The 18681-nt window shown below is 56.8% G+C and overlaps 2 protein-coding genes across 3 annotated transcripts in view; one reads left to right on the top strand and one right to left on the bottom strand.

The window, feature by feature from the left end:
- Nucleotides 1–10719, top strand: part of CTXN1 (cortexin 1) — a 38994-nt gene extending 28275 nt beyond the window's left edge. For both annotated transcript variants that reach the window (XM_037382409.1, XM_037382408.1), the window contains 2 exons: nucleotides 8499–8612; nucleotides 9119–10719. In XM_037382409.1, the coding sequence (XP_037238306.1) occupies nucleotides 9252–9539 (288 nt within the window). In that variant the 5' untranslated portion in view covers nucleotides 8499–8612; nucleotides 9119–9251 and the 3' untranslated portion in view covers nucleotides 9540–10719. The remainder of the gene's footprint in view (nucleotides 1–8498; nucleotides 8613–9118) is intronic.
- Nucleotides 10720–12267: 1548 nt separating this feature from the next.
- Nucleotides 12268–18681, bottom strand: part of FBN3 (fibrillin 3) — a 109286-nt gene continuing 102872 nt past the window's right edge. The window contains exons 59-64 of the mRNA XM_037386862.1: nucleotides 18140–18256; nucleotides 17748–17876; nucleotides 17004–17123; nucleotides 16274–16505; nucleotides 15575–15743; nucleotides 12268–14801 (exon numbers count right to left, since the gene is read on the bottom strand). Of these exons, the coding sequence (XP_037242759.1) occupies nucleotides 14427–14801; nucleotides 15575–15743; nucleotides 16274–16505; nucleotides 17004–17123; nucleotides 17748–17876; nucleotides 18140–18256 (1142 nt within the window). The 3' untranslated portion in view covers nucleotides 12268–14426. The remainder of the gene's footprint in view (nucleotides 14802–15574; nucleotides 15744–16273; nucleotides 16506–17003; nucleotides 17124–17747; nucleotides 17877–18139; nucleotides 18257–18681) is intronic.

Here is an 18681-nt window from a genome sequence, read left to right as displayed (position 1 = left end):
GTTACTTGGCTAGTCATGGTGCACGAGAGACGTGAAAATCAAGGTCATGGGGCCAAGGGGAGGGTTAGATGGGGCTTGACTGGGATGGACTAGATTGGATTGGGCTAGGTGGAGTGGGAATGGACTGGGCTGGGCTGGAATGGACTGGGCTGTCTGGGCTAAGTTGGCTTGGGGTGGGGTGGATGCAGGGAGGATGCTCTGCCGGTGGGTACCCATCAGCAGAGGGGCTCCCAGGGTCCTCGACACAAGCAGGTCCTGCAGCTTGCAGGGGACACGGCTCCACAAACAGTGCAGCCACAGAGCACGGAAGGCTCCTGTGGCTCTTCCAGGAGTGGATGTGCAGGAGGCCTTTAGGAACTGTTCATTCACACACACACACCAGTCCTGCCAGAGGACAGAGGACTAGCAAAGCAATATTAATTTTGCAGGGAAGCCACTGATGTGGCCTGCCTCCCCTTTGCCCCAGGCAGTGAGCGTTCCCTGTGCTGATTAAGTGTGAGAATGCTCTCTGTAGGCACCTTTCAGAAAACCCATTTCAATTAGCAGCTAAGATGGATAGTGCAGGAAATTGCGTGGTTATTTCCAGGTATTTACAATGAATCACCTCGTTGTAGGAAGGGAGCACGCTGCACTGTGCTGAAGGGGCTGGGGATCACAATTATGCTCCTCTGGTGCTGTTACACATAGAGGAGTTTGCTTTTATGGTTTGGTGATTAATTTTTGCAGGATGAATTTTTGCACCGGGGAAATCGCTAAAATTGTAAAGAGGAAGCAATGTGCGGAGGGGTTGCATTAGCTCCCAGCGGCTACCTGCAGCCTTAGCATCTAATCCGCACTTCTAGGTGCCTCCAACAGCCATCTGGAGTCTTTTCTGTCTCCTCCCGAGCACCTGGATGAGGAGAAATGAGTCCATTTTTCTCCAGAGTAGCTAGCAGCGGGTGTCCCCCTGGTTTCCCTTGCATGAAGTCTCCTCCTCCTCCTCCCTGTCTCTGTCCCCTTGGGGCTCCGGTACAGCAGGACCTGAGCTCTCTTCTCTCCTCCATGGGGATTTGTGTGTGCAATGATCTGCCATTCGGCAGGCGCCATGAGCCATACGTGGCCAAAGTGGTGATGGCTTAGGGGAGAAACTGTGCTCAAAGGGGCATCCAGGTCCCAGGCTTGACCTGAAAATGTTCCTGGAGTGGCTGGGGATGGCCAAATCCATCTTGCTGGGGCCGTGGGAGGAGCTCAGACAGCCAGACTGTGCCAAGAACTTGGTGGTTTTGCTGGTGTGACCAAGTATATTTATTTGCAGGTCATTTTTCACTTGCTGACCTCCTCCTGGCAGGAGCCTGGACCCTCTTATCGCTGCATCTTTTAGCTCTGAGGATGTCCTTTGAAGCTGGGTGTGGATAATGACCCTGTGGTCAGTGTGTCCCGGTCGTGGTGACCAACCATCTGGTGCTAGTTCTTCCTCCAAATTGTATCTCATCAGCCCAGGCTCCAAGGCTCCTGTTGCTCTTCTGCCGAGTGGAAAATACATCCTTCGAGTTTGCTCCTACAGATATGGCTGGCAGAGGTGGGGAGGGCAGGCAGGTGGGAGGCAGCAGCAGGCAGAGCCGGTGACGCACGCTCGTCTTCTGGGAGCTTGTGCGGGACTGCTGCTGTGCTGGGTTCCTGGTTCGGGTCCAGGCATGTAGTCAGGTTCCTGGAGAGCTCCCAGAGCTTGGGCATGTTTCCCTGCGAGCCAGGTGTGACTCTGTGCAAGCCTGGCAGCTCTTTTCATCCCAGAAAACTGGATGGCTGCTTGGGGCTGGGGTGGGAAGGTGTTTGTGGGGCTGCAGTGAGATTCTGCAGTCCTTCGGGCATCTTCATGGCCGGCTGTGCCCCAGCATCTCGCTGATGCTCAGTCCCTTGCCCTGGGTGCAGCTGGCAGTGGTCTGAGTGGCAGGGGGGTCCCTGCCTGGCAGGGATGCTGCACTGGCTCTGGAGCATCCCAAGATGCCAGGACTGGGGCTGGGGGTCTGGGACAGACACGGGCACGCTGTGGGCACGCAGGGGTCTCAGATGGCTTGGGAGGGCTGTGACGCAGGCGCGTTGCTTTGGGGATTAGAGGGGCTTCGGTGGGAGCAACACAAGGATCCAGGAAGCATAGCCTGGGGCTGGGCAGGCTCAGCCCCCAGCCCTGTGTTCTCCCACCATCTGGCTTTCCCAGGCAGGCAGCTCACGAAACTTCTCTCGTCTCCAATTGCTGTGCTCCACCTTTTATTATAATTGATTCTGCATCGCCATAGGAACCCGCTCCAGCGTGAGTGAAGAGCAGCTGCCTTCCCTGTGCACTCCCCAGGAGAGAGGCGGCTGCTCCTTCGCTCGAGATGGCAAGTGATGGAGCCGGGAGTCCGTGGCAGCCAGGTACCACCCAAGCCCCATCTACTCTCTTGCTGTGGGGAGCAGAGCCGGGGGGTGTCATTCCCTTCGCACTTGGCTGCCAGGGACCCCCCACCCCTCAGGGTGGTGGGCTGAGGAGGTGGGGCTGGCTCTGCTTGTTTGGTGCTGGGGTCCAGTATATCTTCTGGTGGCGGCTGTCAGGGCTCGATGGAGAGGGCAGGAGGCTGGGATTTGGGGTGGGATGGGTGGGAGCAACCTTTCCTGGGGGGTGTATCTTCTTCCCAGGTGGCTTGGTTTGGCAGTGGTAGGTTTTCCATGTGTGCTGGGGTGACTGCGGAGAGGAGGCAGGTGAAGGGTGTGCTGCAGAGCCCTGCGCTTGTCCAGGCTTCCCGTGCCCCCCACCCCGGGGGTCCAGGGATGCCAGAGCCTGGGATCTGGGGGCAAGCAGCTCTGCTTAACTGGGGCTGGGCTAAACTCCCCCTTGGCTGAAGGGCTGCCCCTTTCACTTGCAAAAAAGTGGATGGGACATCCCTCATACTCCGTGTCCGTGCTCTGCTCATTCCCCCTGGCTGCTGCGCATGGCTGCAGTCTTGTCCAGCAGAGCTGCCTTGTTGGGAGAGCCCCTCCACAGTGGCTGCATGGGTTTGGAGAAGCAGTGGTGGAGAAGGTGGCCTTCCCCTTAGCACAGGCTGCTTTAGCAGAAGATGGACCAAGCTCTTAATGTCAGGGTTTGGGGTACAGATGTGCTGGGCTGGAGCCCCAGCCTGTCCTACCACTCCTTGTGGTGGAAGATGCTTGAAAAGCGATGTTGTGAGCAGGCTTTAGAGCGTGAGGGGAGATCTGTCTACATCAGACCAACTGGGGGATCCGCTGAGGCTTGGGATCTTCCTCGAGCATGGGTGTTGGCTGCTGGTCCAATGTCTCTTGGACACCATATGTCCTTGTCCATCCTCACACTGCCCTCACAGGGCCAAGTGATGGAGAGGGGCTGAGAGGGTCCATGAAGGAGCCCCCAGGATCTTGCTGTCGGTAACAAGCATTAATAGGGAGGGAGCCCAGACATGGACTGTGGTTCCTGGGTAGATACTGGTGCTGCCTGTCCCTGGGCAGCTAGCTGCCCGGTGTTTGCCTGTACCACCAGGCTGAGATGCACCCTGTAGGTGGTTCAGACACAGCCAGGCTGAAGGCAGAAAGAGGCTCAGCGTCCTTCTTGGGGCACAGCATCATCTGTACAATGTACATACCCACCTCGGCAGGGCCAGGAGGGTCTCTCCCTGCAGGGATGTTTGGTGGAGGGTGCTGAGGTTAAGGCTTGGGTGCCCCCCTGGCAGCGAGAAGAGGGAAGCTGGGAAGGCGAGGTTGCACACACTGCTCTCTGGGCAGACTGGGTTCCTGAAATGGGAAACAACTTTGTTCCTGCTGGGCTTGGCTGCCTGCTGAGGAAGGAGAGAGGAGACGGCCCCTGTGTGAGCCCTGCACCAGCACCTGGTGGCAAAGGCAGGAGCAGATTTCCAGGGACAGCGCAGCAATTTGGCTTTGGGATGCGTAGGAAGGGAAGGCAGAAACACGTCTGGAGAGTCCCAGCTTTGTTTGCACCCGGGGCCAGGGTGTGTGCCATAGGGCAGCAGGAGAACACAGCCCTGTGCTCTCAGCATCGGCCAGGCAGGAGACCCACAATGTGCTTTAACGGGGGGCAGAAACACCTCTGAGGGCCCACACAGCTCTTTGCTCCAGGGGTCTGCATCCCGTTGGAAGTTCAGCTTCCCCTGGCAGGGCCCCTGGTTGTGCTTGTACTGCAGCCGGGCAGGAACCCGGCGGGATGCGTTCCTTGAACCCAGCGGCCAGGTTTACCCAAAAAGGCAAAGTCAACCCTGCAAAGAATTCCGCTGCCTCTGAGGTGGTGTCCCAGTGCCAGGCACAGGGCGCATGCCCCAGGGAGGCACCCAGCTGCCTCCAGCTCCACTGGGGCGAGTGGACCCGCTGCGGATGGACGGACCCTTTGGCACACCGGAGCGAGTGCCACAGCCCTGCTGCACTTGCAGGTAAAGCCTTTTCCCATCTCTAAGGAGCTGAGGTCCTAGAAATCCTCCTGCTTAGGCAGAAACTTGTTTTCCTGCAGTCCTCGTGAGGGCGTTTGCTTTCCTATCTCCCTGGCGATCGCGTTTGCTGTCTGGTTGCAACAGGCGGTTGTGCACCATGTGCAGTGATGCAATGAATATTAACCAAGGGGAGCGCAGGGAGCCGGGTCCTGCGAGACCTCGGGCTCCCACCGAGCAGCAGATGTGCTCTCAGCCTTTTGCTGGAGCCCTGTGTTAGTGCTTATGCTGCACTGCTCTCCTGGTCACAGAACCATCTTTGTTAGACATTCCCAGGACCCTGGCTGCATCTATCTTTTAAATTTGTCTCCTAGATGTCTCAAATAGCTTTGTATGGGGGGCAACAGTAGGGCTGTGCTTTTCAAAGCAGGGTTATTTTAGCACCATCCTAATGAATTTGCTCTGGTCCTTATTCTGTGTGCAGGCATTTCATTCTGGTCTCTGCAAAAGCTTCATTTGAATTTAAGCATTTTAGCCCCTCCTAGGTCTCCTCCATCAAAAGTAGCTCCAGTTTCTCCTTTGAAGACATTAGTCTTATTTCTCATCCTTATATAATTGTAAATGTCTATTTTGGGTTATAGAAGTACTGAGTTGGGTCTATTTAAAAGTGTGTAAACGGAGTAATTCCCTAGCTGTTCGGCTGCACTGACGACACCGTGCAATTAAGCCCTGCTCCGTGTGGCTCATGCCCTGTCATCTTCCAGCTCCATCCTTTGAGCGTATCGAGCCTTTATGGTGCTTTATTGTGCAAATCACGCAGGTCTGGGTTTTTTAATTCGTGCTGACAAAACACACACCTTTCAGTGCCAGATGCTGCAAAGCTGCCGTAACCTCCCAGCCCCCTGAGACAGATTACCGGTGACCTGGGAGCTGCCTCGTTGCTCAGACCCTGCACAGGGAGCTGGGCTCCCCGCTCCCCATCCCTTGCACACCAGCTGCACCGAGCTGGACTAACGTGGAGCAAAGCACGGCTATGCCAGGGCTCCCAGCTTCATCTTTTATTTGCTGGTGGGAGTAAACTGTTTGAAGGAGGAACAGATTATTTTCTTTTGAACAAGGTTACCATGCTGTAAATTGGAAGTAAGCAATACCCAAAATGTTAGATTCCAGAAACTGCTTTCCGGCTGACACAGAAGGCTTTCTCCAGCTGCTTTCCCTAATTAGGCTCTGATTCTGCTTTGGACACTTCTTAGAATCATGGAATGGTGTGGGTGGGAAGGGACCTTTAAAGGCCACCTGGTCCAGCCCCCTGCCATAAGCAGGGACATCTTCAACCAGACCAGGTTGCTCCAAGCCCCGTCCAACCTGGCCTTGAATGTTTCCAGGGATGGGGCACCCACCACCTCTCTGGGCTCTCTGTGCCCGTGCTTCACCCTCAGCGTAAACATTTTTCCTTATAGCTAGTCTGGATCTCCCCTCTTTTAGTTTAGAACCATTACCTCTGTCCCCATCTCCCTTATAAGCCCCCTTTAATTACCAAAAGGGCGCAGCAGGGTGTCCCTGGAGCCTTCTCTTCTCCAGGCCTTTGTGCTTTCCCATCCACTACCTATCCCTACGTCTTGACTCCTGGTTAAAAACCTGCAAGGACTTAAAGGGTGGAACAAGCTGGCGCTAGCAGGAGTGTCTGGGTGTAGTCCAGTGAGCAGGCTGAGTCATGCCGGTGCTGTGCAGCCCCATCCCTGCTGAGCGCCCATAACCTCCCTTCACTGCCCACTCACATTCCCAGATTGGAGGTGTCTGTAGTGGGAAGGGTGAGCCCTCTGTACCAGATGGCATCCTGCATCGGTAAACACGGCTCCATACTTCTTTTTAAATTAATATCTCATTAGATATTTGCCATTCCCAAATTAAATGTTTAATTCGTGGTTCATACCCAGAAAAATCTCACCGCAGCGTTGCTGAATTGTTGACAGTGATCCTCTTCCTTTGTGAGCTCAGTCCCTATTAAGCAATTTCCTTGCTCATGTATTCTTCTTAGTTACTAAGGGAACATGAATCTTAATAAAACTCAATCAAACGTTCCTTAAATAACAGCTGCCTTCATTTAACTGTCTTATCAGCAGGTTTTTTTTGCTCTGCTCAAAATTCCCGGGAAAGTAAGATCTGATTCTTCACACAGTAGTGAAAAAGCAATGCATCCCAAATGTGAGGGGAACCCTTTATCCTGAGTACTACAGGATAAAAAAATAGGGATACTATTTAGCAGAAAATCTTCTGTTTTCTCCTGAACGTGCCCGTTCCTCTCTGCACTTCTGATGTGTGAGTTAGCTGGTATCTCCAGATATATGATTTGTGCTTGGGTACCTTATATTGCAGCAGGGCCAGTCCTGAGCATCTCTGGCATCGAGAACCATGATGGGAGATTTTTCTAACCCAGATGCATCAGTGGGAAGCACAAATCTCTCCTGAGCACAGAGAAGCGCAGCGGAGAGGCAGCAGTGCCCCAGCCACATGGTGCTTCCAAAGCCCGGGGAGGTCCCAAGGGGTTCCAGGGCAGGAGGAGCTCTGTGGGTGGCTCAGGCTGTAGGGAGCTGCACCCGCCCCCGAGAGCTCCGTGAGAGGAGCGGGATGCTCTGTCCCACCTGTGCTTCTCCACGGGTGGGGATTCCTCCCCCAGACAGCACCACATGGAGCCACCACCCACCAGCTGTGGGGGGAGACCCAGGTGCCCTCTGCCCAGGTGGCAGCTCCTCCAGCTCAGGTCACTCAACCCCATCCTCCTGCCCTTCCTCAAGCTGCGCCGCGGGAGGTTTAGGCTGGATATTAGGAAGAATTTCTTCACCAAAGGGTTGTCAAGCACTGGGACAGGCTGCCCAGGGAGGTAGTGGAGTCACCATCCCTGGGAGTGTTTAAAACACCTGGTGCTTAGGGACATGGTTTAATGGTGGCCTTGGCAGAGCTGAGTCCATGGTTGGACTTGATGGTCTTAAAAGTCTTTTCCAACCTACACGGTTCTGTGGTTCTGTGATGTGGTACCCGTGGGAGCCCTGTTTGACTCATACCTGCATCCCATGCTCAGCTGGGGCTATGTGGGGGGAGGAATAAAGCCCAGCATGACAGAAGCTTGACAGCCTGAGGGGCTGCTGGATGGAGTCACACTAGGGGTGGCCAACATCCTCTGAACGTGACACGGGACGCAGGTGTAGTTTCCCTTTAGGGAACTGCACTGGGCACTTCCCTGCAATAGTGCAAACCCGACAAATGAGGGCAAAGCCCCTGCTCAGCCCTGAAGGAGACTGGGACCCTCGGCAAGTACCTGGGGATTTGCTCTCAGTGGAAGTGCCAGGACAGCTGGTTTAGGGTGGTGGTTGGAGTTCAGAGGTACCCTGGCCAAACACTGATGCAGGGATGCCAGCTGGGGGCTCGCCACCCCCGTGGGCAGGGGTCTCATGGCGGTGCTCTGTCCCAGAGGAGAGCAGGGCTGGCGGAGAGGGCACCCCACGTCTGGTCTAGACATGAGACATGCCCGGGACGGGAGAGTACCAAATAACCAGGGTGAAAAGTCGGAGAACAGCTGGGCTCACCTTGTTGCTGCTGCTCTTGCCCTTTATTTTGCTGCTGTTACATTAAATTATTTTAAAGCCTGTGAGCGCTGTTCCTCCTGCTGTCCCAGGAGCTGCAGGTAAAGGGAGAAGGTCCTCAGCACGTGTCCGAGCCATGCTGAACCTGCTCTGGTCTGCAGCTGGGGGCCCTGCCCTTGGGGCTGCTTTAGCTCTGCCTTTTCCTTTCCCACTGATACTGCTCCCAGAGACACTATTGCTGCCCGCGAGGGCAGGGAGATGTTTCAACTGTTTCCTGATATCTCCCAGTGGGGCTTTCTTTTATTTCCTGGAGTCTCCACAGCACTGAGAGCACTCAAGCTCCAGGATGCTGCAAGGGGATGTTGGTGTAGATGTTCTCCTAGGTGAACTCCATCCAGTCTGATGAGACACTGAGAACTTCAGGCGTGCCTTGTGGCGTTTCTCTACAACTCCTAGTGACTGTGGTCCTTTTAACCTCTTCTGCTATCTTTGTCCTTCTGTTTTGCATCCCTAGCCCAAGACAGCTGGACCCTGGAGATCTTTCCTCAGTGACGTGGCTGTTTGGACACAGCCTTCTCCTCCTCCCATTGCAAGAGCAATGCTAGTGACCCCACGCAGCTGCAGTGAGGTAGGTGCCCTCCTTCCCCATCCTTCTTCTATACCTGATGCAAAACCAAAGGCAGTCGCTGTGCTAGGAGAGATGTGGCAGCTGGACACGTGTCCCTCAGCAGGCAGGAGCAGATCCCAAGCTTGTGTCTGGCTTGGGAGAACTTCAAGCCCAGACTAGGTAAAGCCCTGAGCAGCCCACTCTGGCCCCACAGCTGAGAGCCTTTCCAGTGGGAATTGTCCTGTGATTCACAACACCTGCTCCAAAAGGCCCTGCAGCACAAGCCTTAGCAGATGGGCACCTTCTCCAGAGGATTGCTGGGGATTTAAGGGCAGACCGGCAAGCTTGGCACCAGTGCCCTGGGCTGCCCATGCATCCCATGCCTTCGTGTGCCCTGCGATTGGCTTCTTCAGCTTGCTAGAAAATGAGAGATCCACCTGGGAACCTCCCTGCCCCTGGTTATTTAGCAGCGTTGCTGTAGCCCATGGCTGTTCCTCCTCCCTCACCATCTCTGCTTTCCCTTCCAGAAGCTCTTGGCTTGGGCAGGAGCGAATCCTGAGCTCGGCGCAGCCGTGCCGGTGGCGATGGAGTAGCCAGTGCTCTGGGTGCACGGGCATAGCGGGAGGCTGAAGCTGGCTGCCCAGGCTTCGGGGCGGCCGAATGCGCCCTGCCCACACGCTCCTCGCCTCTGCCATGAATGATGCATCGACGATGGATTATGAACTGCTCTCCCCCTCCTTGGTCGAGCACCCAGCCGGCACAGCGGGTATGGATGCTGAGCAGAAAACCGTCTTTGCCTTTGTCATCTTCCTCCTGGTCTTCTTGGTGATGCTGATGGTGCGCTGCTTTCGCATCCTGCTGGACCCCTACAGCCGCATGCCCGCCTCCTCCTGGACCGACCACAAGGAGGGGTTGGAGAGGGGCCAGTTTGACTACGCCTTGGTGTAGAGGGCAGGGATGGGGCGAGCCTGGGTGCTCCGTGTGCCTCCCACCCCAGCTGGCCCCGGCCCCGGCCCCCCCTTCCTCTGTGGTGTTGCCCTGGGCCAACAGGGATGCTCTGGGCAGGGAGGTGAGATCAGGCTCTTGTCCGGGGTGGGTTTTCTAGGGGTTTCTCTCTTTTCTAAGCACTTTTCAGTTCTCTTCGCAGTCTGCAGGACTCTTGGAGAGATGTGTTGGAGGGGTGATCTGACTCCGCGTGGTCCCTGCTGCCCATCGTGCCCCCGGGCAGCATCGTGTGCTGTGGTGAGGGGCAGGAGGCGATGGGGCAGGGCATGGCGGGACCTGCCCTCGGCCACTGCCCTCGGGGCTCCTGGTCTGGGTGGCTCTGCCTGGTGCCAGGCCAGAGCTTTGACCCCCACCTCCTCCTGCCCCCCACATCGCCCTTGTCTGTGTCCTCTGGGGAGTGCTGCCCATGGCCCAGTGCGTGTGTGTGTGTCCCTGTAGCTGAGCTGTGTCTGTCAGGGGGTTTATAGGCACCAGACCCAAGTGCTGGCTTTGTTCCTCTCTGTGTGGCAGCCCCAAGTGCTCCCCCCACCCACAAGTGAGGGGGAGATGGAGACCCCCCCACGCGCAGCCCCCTTGTGGCATCCAGCCCTGCAGCCTGCTCTCCGCTTCACACTGTAGTGACCTGTCCCTGCCCAACTGGTGGAAATGGTCTGAGCGAGGTGCAGCCACGCAGTGACCCGCAGACCTGCCTGGGTGGCCCCACTGGGATCCCAGGAGGGATCCCAGGTCCCACCCAACACTTGGGAGATGCTCCTCAGCCAGCCCAAGCATGGGCCATCCCACTGGTATCCCGCTCTGACCAGACCCCTGCTCCAGCAGGATCAGGGGGTCTCCCCCATGTCCAGGGGGTTGCTGGGGTTGGCCGGCCTGTCCCTTGGCCATCCTGCGTCTGGGTAGCGGAAGGGCTGTGTAGTAGCCGAGGGGAAAGCAAGGCTGGTCCTCCTGCCCCTCTGCGGGAACCACGCCTGTTGAGTAGGGGTGCTGCAGCTAGCCACAGGGCTAGCAGAAGCCATGGTGGATAAGGGCAGCGGGCCAGTAAGATGGTTTGTACTGAGGGATTTGAGCCTGTGGGGGAGAACCTCTTTCCCCACCATGGAAATAAAGCTGCACTGTGCTAACCCCACACAGCTCTTCCTCTGCTCTTTGACGCGTCCCGTCAGGCACCCAGAGGAGTGCCGGCTGCTCCCCCCGGGCCACGGTGGGCTGCCCCCTCTCTCCGAGCCAAGACCCCACATCTCCCAGTACAAGCTGGAGCTGCTCCGCAGGGGATGGGTGACCCAGGGCAGGAGCATCCTGCTGGGGTCTGCACGACACGAGCAGCAGCCTGGTAAGTTCTGCTGCATCCAGAGGGACCTTCTGGATGCGTGGGTGTGGGTCATGCCCAGAAAGTCACATGAGCACTGGCACGGAGGAAGAGGCTGGGTGGCTGCTGGATGCTGCAGACAACGTGGGTACCCCAGCCCAGCACCCTGCTTCTGCACCTCCTCTGGCACCACTGGCCCACACAACTCTGACTCCGTGCACCCACCGCCGGGCGCAGGGAGCTGCTGGAGCGGCAGTTTCCAGCTGCCTGAGCTCAATGGGAGCGTACTTTCCTCTGCCCAGGTCACTGCATGAGTGTGTTCCCCCCCCCCCAGCAGCGCCCCCGCTCCCACCACCCAGGCAGGCAGTGGGCTCCCTCCCAGGCTCAGGGATGCTGCAGCCCTGCCTGCCCTCTTGTGGCACATGGCTCTGCGTCCGGAATGGAAGGCCAAGAAGAGCTAAAAATGAGAGTATCAGCCTGGAACTGGGGTTTGAGCTGGGCTCAAGCAGCTGGACCCCGACTCCTGGCCACGCAGCAGGATCCCTGGCCGAGCCGTGCATCGCCCACCCGACACACCCCATTCACCCCACAGTCTGGCCAAGCCCCGCGTTGCCCGACCTCTGCTCGGCACAGCCACGGCCCAGCAAAACCACCAGCGAGCAGCCAGAGCGGTGCTGCTCCTCTGAGGGGGTGAGCCAGGAGCCCAGGGTGAGCGCAGCACCAGCAGTGCCCTCCCTAAGCGCAGCACCAGGCAGGGCGAGCGTGGCGCAAGTGGTGGCAGCAGCAGGTTTTTGCCCCTGTGACCTCTCCACCAGCCCTCTCTGTGCCCCTTTCACCCCTGTCCTGGTCCCTGCAGCCTCTCTTTAGCCTGGCAGCGATGCTGGCCTGGGTGTAGCCAGCCTGCTGGTGGCATCGCTCCACTCAGCCGTCTGGCACCACTTGCCTCCCGCTCCCCTCGCTGGGAGGGAGCAAAGCATCAGGAGAGACTTTGCTGATGTCTCTGTCCCTCCTTCCTCACCTGCCTTCTGCTCTGAGGCTTTGGTTGGTTTATTTTTGTCTTTTTTTATTTGGAGCCCCCACAGGTACCGAGACATGTGGAACTGGGTGAGGCTGCATCCAGAGGGACCTCCCGGATGCATGGGGGGGGGGGTGTCATTCCTGGAGAAGGTGCTGTGCCCCTGGGGAGGGCAGGGAGGGAACCAGCCTGGGCCCCCCCGTGTTGGAGGGAGGACGGGTCCTGCCACACTCCCACCGTGGCCTCCCCATCATCCCTTGACCCGGCAGGTGGGCACGGTGCTGCACGGCCCCCAGACACAGAGAAAGACACAGAACCACTTAACCCAAAATAATTTTATTGTTGCTGTTGCTTCTGATACAAAAAGGAATTCCACAAAGAGCCACCTCTCTGTGCGGGACAAGGGGGCACAGGTTTTGGGTTTCAACGCTTCCCCAAAAAAAAACCAACCAGCAAGAAATGTCAATACAAAAAAAAAAAAAACAAACCCAAAAAACAAAAACAACACCGCACCAGAGAGGAATGAAGGAAACCTTGAGCTTTTTCATTTGAGACTTTTGGCTCAACACACACACACAAACTCATCTCTGCTAATTTATTATTATTAATTTTTTTTTTTTTAAAAAAAGCACCTGTTGGAAAACCAAACCAAAACAAAATAATAATAAAAAAACAAAAACAAACCCAAACATCAGGCCACCCATCCTGTCACAAGCTCTGGGACTCTTGCAAAATCCAGAGTCTGGAGCTGCGTTATGCAGAAGAGTTTTCAAGTTTGACATTAGCCCAAATACAGTATACATACACTTCCCCCACCCCATGCGGCGGCAGCGTACCAGGAAAAAAACCACCCCCCCAGGTACCAAAAAAAAAAAAAAAAAAAAAAAAAAAGCTACAGGAATATGCACTCCTCACAACAACAAGCAATCGTAACTTTGGTGGTTATACATAAATATGGAAGGGTGGATGATACAGTGCACTATCGCTGACAATTCGGTACCAGCACCGGCTCTGGGAAGCTGGGAGCACCTCGGGGGGGGGTAAGGTAGTCGTGTGTGTCACTGGGGTGGATTAGCACCTTTGCTGCCCTGCCACCACGAAGGGCTGATGTGGAACTGGAAACAGATTCATGCAAAACTAGGAAATGGCATTGCAAAGACCAGCCGTGTGAAGTACACTCTTGAGGGGGGGAAGAGAAGCCCACCTGGACAGGCTGCTGGAGGCAGCAGGGAGCCCTCCGTTCACTTACAGTTAAGATTTTCCAGACTCTTTGTAGTGCATTTTGTTTGTCTGCATTAACTGGAGACTGTCCGTCTTGATTGTCACCTCGGACTGACCAAGAGGTATGTGACATCCAGAGGGGTGTGACTTGTGGCCCCCGTTTTCAGAAGTTCTGACCGCTGAGGGCACAACCAGGCTCTGGCTGTCCCTGCCTCTTTCCTCGGGGCAGGCTGCAGAGACACTCCCCGCCCCTTATCCCCATGGTGCTCCTGCTGGTGGGAAACGTGTCACAGGATTTTCAAACCCTCACATGGCTGGTGGCCAGGAAACCCTGCAGCATGCCACACGCGCCCTGCCAAGCCCTCCATCCCCTCTGGCATGGGAAACATCTAGATGCTCTCCAACCAGACTCGTGACATCTTTCCTGCTAGTTTAGTTTGTCCAACCACATTCAAAAATGCCGTTATCTGCCTTTCCCCGGAGCTCCTCCTTACTTACAGAAGGACGCCTTAACGCCTGGACTTGCTGGAGCTCTGGGAAAGCCCTCCCAGCTCCAGCTCTCCGGCACGTTCTGCGTGCCGCGGTGTGAAAAGCCCCGGTTCCCTGCAGGAGCCTGTGGTCCCCCAGGCTGGCTGCTCCGCCATGCGACGTGGGCAGCCCCCACCGCCCCGGCGCTCAGAGGTGACCTTTTCCGTTAGAGGAGCCCAGAAGGACCAGAGGACACGGAGAGGACAGAGAAAGGCAGAGCACAGCCAGTGTAGGTGTGAGATGGTTCCTGCAGCACCACCGTGACAACGCAGAAGCAAAGGAGGAACGAGAGCTGATGGGAAATGCACTGACACCACACCATGCCACAGCTCCTTCCACAGCTGCCCCCAGCCCCCCCTCGCATTTCCAGGGCTGGGGGGGGCGGTGTATGGCCTGTGACCATGAAGGACAGGCGGCTTCCCCATGGCACTGCCCTTGCCAGCTCGGACGAACAGTACCTTGGTTAAAGGAGACAGGCAGGAGCTGAGCAGAGCAGGGCATCCCTGCTAACGGGGTTTGAACCCTTGGCAAAGCTTTTGTGAGCTCGTTGGCGGTGTGGCTTGGCTCAAGCACCCCGTGAAGTGGAGCATCCCTGCGTGGCCAAGGTGGGTGCTGAGCCCAGAGGGACATTTCCCATCAGTTGTACTGTGCAGCGGAGGAGGCGGCGGCAGGAGGTGCAGCGACAGAGGAGGCAGCTGTTCCCAGGTGTGGATGGCAAGGCTAAGGACTGCACTGGCGGCTGGGGGGGGGGGTCTCACGGCTGTTAGTAGAGCTGGAGCTGGAGCTTCATCCTCAGTGCTTGGCCCAGCTCCCCTGCTAAGTAGTTGAGGTGGTTCTTGGCCTCTAGTTTCTGCAGTTCCCTCTTGCGGTACAGGGGCACGCTCACGATTTCCAGCAGGTAGGTGCCAGGCACTATTTTCTTGCGGCCGAGGTGCAGGTAGCTGAGCCCCTCCTTTTGGTGGATGCGGAAGTAGCCATCCTCATTCCCGTGGGAGATCAGGTACCGCACACGGTTCTCCAGGGGCTCCACCGCTGGCAGGAGCTCCAGGATGTGCTCCTTGTGAGCCAGGTCAGACAGGTTCAGCGTCATGGACAGAGGGGCGTCCACATCCATGCTGGCCAAGTTCACAGTGTGATCCTTTGAAAGGAAGCAGGTGCGTTACTTACAGATACCAAGAAAAGCTCGTGGCCAGGTGAAGGAGGACTCGCTTTAGAGGAGTTCTGCCCCACGGGCCACCCCAGAACAGCTCTGAGAAGCGGCTACATCTCCCGTGGCCCTTGCTCTCCTGTTGGCGTGTCGCAGACTGAACCAGCAAGCACAGTCCCTTATCCTCAGGGGAAGAACCACTAACTTCAGAGGCATTTTCCTCCCAAGGCCTGAAGGGCCCATAGTGACCTCCCAGTCCAATCTGTCTTTATCAGGCCTGTGAACTTCTTGGGGGAGCCCTGGACAGAGGCCAGAACTTCCCTCCAAGGAATAACCCGTGTTGATAGTGACAGGTTCAGCCTGGAGTCAGACAGCAAGTGCTGACCGTCCCCCATGGTCCTATGGGAATTGCTCCCCCGTCAGCTCCCCTTGCAACGACACGTGTCCTTTACCTCTTGGTTGCACATACCTCCAAACGTTTGTGGGCAAACCACACAAGTGTGTCACTTAAGATTGTCCTGACCTTCTCTAAGGTTTTGTGAAAGACCTTCCGTTCCTGCAGGACTTCTGAACTCAGTGGCACCCACAAACACCCAAGCACCCAGCATGGGCAGGTACCGAGTGAGCTGCTATCTCTGCCGGGACTGAGGCAGCCCCACAGGAGTGGGCACACACACGGGAACCACCCCAGGCAGCTATCCCCCAAGTGACCCAGCTCCTGCCTTGCTCCGTCCACCCCATCCAGGATGCCATGGGTTTCTTACCTGGTGCTTCACAGTGCCATTGACACTGCGCCGCTGCCGACCCCTCTTGGGGTAGCCATTTATCTTGCACTCATAGCAGGTTTCAGGGGAGAGCAGGTTGTCTTCATCCTCTTCTTGTGGGGCAGGAAGGTAGGAACCTTTCCCAAAACCCAAACCAGAAATACAGTGTCTGGTGGCAGAAGATCAGACAGACCCATGTCAGATTCACGCTTCAAGAAGGAAATCTTACCGTTGCCCTCACAGCTTCTCCATGTGGCACCCAGAAACTCAAGAAGGATCATGCCTGGGTGGAAGACATGGCTTGTGCAGGAAGACTTGTACACAGGACACGCCTGAGAGAGATCGCGCCATGTCTCATTTAGATGTGGCCAGTAGGTTTAATCTGCCTCATCCTGGGCTAGGTGGATCTGCAGGGCATCTGCTACAGTGCTAGCAGCTGCACTAGCCACTGCATTGGTGAAATGGGAGAGGAGATGCACATTTGTATGAGGATCCTCTGGTGGGTGAGGTAGTCTGGCATGGACAAGCTGAGGACTCGTGTAGGAAGGGGAGGCTCCTCGGGCTCCTTCAAATTGTGCCAGTGGCAGAGAGCAGAAGTGTGGTGATGGATCCTGCCTGGGGGCACCATGCACTTGGCAGCCTGCAGTATCCCCCAAGAACGTACAGGAGCCTGTGGGGACCTGCTGGCTGCTCTCTTACCCTTGTCCTGCTCGGAAGTAGCCGCCAGGACAGCCGCAGAGGTAGCCTCCGTCGGTGTTGGAGCAGCCATAACTGCAGGGGCTGCCGCCTGCTGAGCATTCATCCACGTCCTGGCACCCGCCGAAGGCTTGGTCAAAATCAAAGCCAGATGGGCAGACGCACTTGAAGCTTCCCAGAGTGTTGTAGCAGGATGCAGAGCCGCAGGCGGTGGGGCTGGAGCACTCGTTTTCATCTGCACCCAAAGACAGCAGAACGAGTCAGAAGCTTAGTGGAAGGGAGCGCGGGTGCCGCTGGCACACCCCACGCCACACGGCCAAGGAAACCTGCCCACGGCCACCGCTGAGCTGGCGGCTCCCCTCTCCCAAGACCTCATCCCATGCAGGTCCCTGAAGGACTGCCTTGATTTTTTTTGTTTTATCTTCCTGCAAGGCAGGGAGCTGCTGGTGTCAGGAGCACTGGGAGCTCATCCCTCTGCAGAGCAGCTTCCTGACACTCCCTGCTGTGGGGACAACCCAGGGCAGTGCCAGGCCGGGCAGGGGCACCGTTCCTGGGCACAGGCACGGTCTGTCTCTGGGACAGGGCAGGAAGATCAGCGCTAGGTTAGCAGAGATGAACCCAGAATGCAGCGTCAGAGGTGGCCAGGGGTGTCTGGAGAGGGACTTAGAGCTTAGCCGCCCTCTTCCCCCCACCCCACAGCCACACGATACAAGAGCCCCCACCCCACACTCACCCACGCACTGATTCCACTGGTAGTGCTGCACGTAGCCCTGCGGACAGCCGCAGCGGTAGCCTCCGAGCACATTCTGGCAGCCGTGCTGGCACCGATGGTTTCCATCACACTCATCCACATCTGCAGCAATGTAACACAGGCAGCAGTGAGAGAACCGCTCCCTGTCTCGTGGGCAGCGCTGGGTGCACAGGCACCACGTGCACATGGCACGGCCCGGCAGCCAGGACCCTTGAGGGTGCTTGTGTGGGTGGGCGGTTTTTCTGCCTAATTATGTCTCTGCAGCTTGAAACTGAATAACACCCTCCGCCCCAAGGCCCACCTCCATCCCCTTGCAGCCCCTGCTTGGACGGTTTTTTGATGGAAGGTCTGGCCTGGATCGTTACCACTCTGCTCCAGGCTGCCTGCGCTGAACACGGGCTTTTTTCCCTTTAGCTTAGCACGTGGTGAGTGTTGGCCGGCATGAGATCTGCCCTGATGAGGCACAGACCCGCTCCTTTCCCAGCCTTGGCTGCTACGGTTGCAGCACCGAGACCTTCATCTGCTTGTCCCAGAGCCAGCGTTTCTCCAGGCAGGTCAGGCAATGACCTCTCCTACGCACTGCAGCTCCCCTGTGGGTTTCTGGTGCCCCACAGTAAGGATTAGTCCCTTCTTGGCTGGACTGAGCTGCCTTAGAGACCGTGAGTGAACTGGGAACTCTTCCACGTGGAACATGTGCCTGTCAAAGCCCCAGAGACACAGACCCACCTTCACAGTTGACACCAGAGCTGTCCAGGGAGAATCCTTTCTGGCACTCGCAGTTGTAGCTGCCTGGCGTGTTCAGACACTGTCCTTTGGCTCCGCACAGAGAGGGCTGAGCCGTGCACTCGTTATTGTCTGCAAAACACCAGTGGCCGCTTGCAACTCCATCCCCAGCGACGTGGCTGCGTGCAGCTTTGCAGACAGCTACCTCGCATCACTGAGCTCAGCCCCGGCTGAGCCGCATCCAGCCAAATCAGACACACAGCCCCAGGCTGACTGGAGCGGGGCAGTGCTCTGCAGCCAGGGCTGGGCCGCTGGAAAGGCTCTTCTGGGCTTAAAGCTGACCCACGGGGTCCTCGCTGGTGCTGTACAGCAGGGCAGCCAATGCCTCTACTCACCAATGCAGGATGAGTGGTGCTGAGTGAAGCCTGGGGGACATTTGCAGTTGAACCCTCCGATAATGTTCACACAGAGGAACTGGCAGTTGTGCTGCTTGGTGGAACATTCATCCAAGTCTAAAGTGACAAGCAGAAGAACATGTCTCAATTTATCTTACTGAGGTATCTTTTGGGTCTGAGTCTGTGGCACCTGCGTGTACATGGCGACACACAGTGGTCCTGGGCAGACCAGGACTGCACGGACCAGCCTCAGCAACGACACCCCCCAAATTCTTACGTGAGACTAACGAGTCGCGGGAGCCTCTCCCCACCTCAGCTGCTGCTCATATACAGACACATTTGGGAGGCACAGAGACTTTTCTCTGCCTCTGCTGTAATCCACAGACCCCAGACTCTCCCAGACCCTCAGGCCACCCTCCTCGCAGCCTGACACACTGGTGTTGTGGGAGATGGGCAAAGCCTGACAGTGACTCCGACACACAAAGCCCATTTGTTGGGGACATGCAGCCCCTGGAGCTCAGCACAGCTTGAGAAATGCTGTG

The sequence above is a fragment of the Falco rusticolus genome, chromosome 4 (genome assembly GCF_015220075.1).
Source record: "Falco rusticolus isolate bFalRus1 chromosome 4, bFalRus1.pri, whole genome shotgun sequence".
In the NCBI taxonomy this organism is placed as follows: domain Eukaryota; kingdom Metazoa; phylum Chordata; class Aves; order Falconiformes; family Falconidae; genus Falco; species Falco rusticolus.
This window is presented reverse-complemented; position numbering and strand designations above follow the sequence as displayed.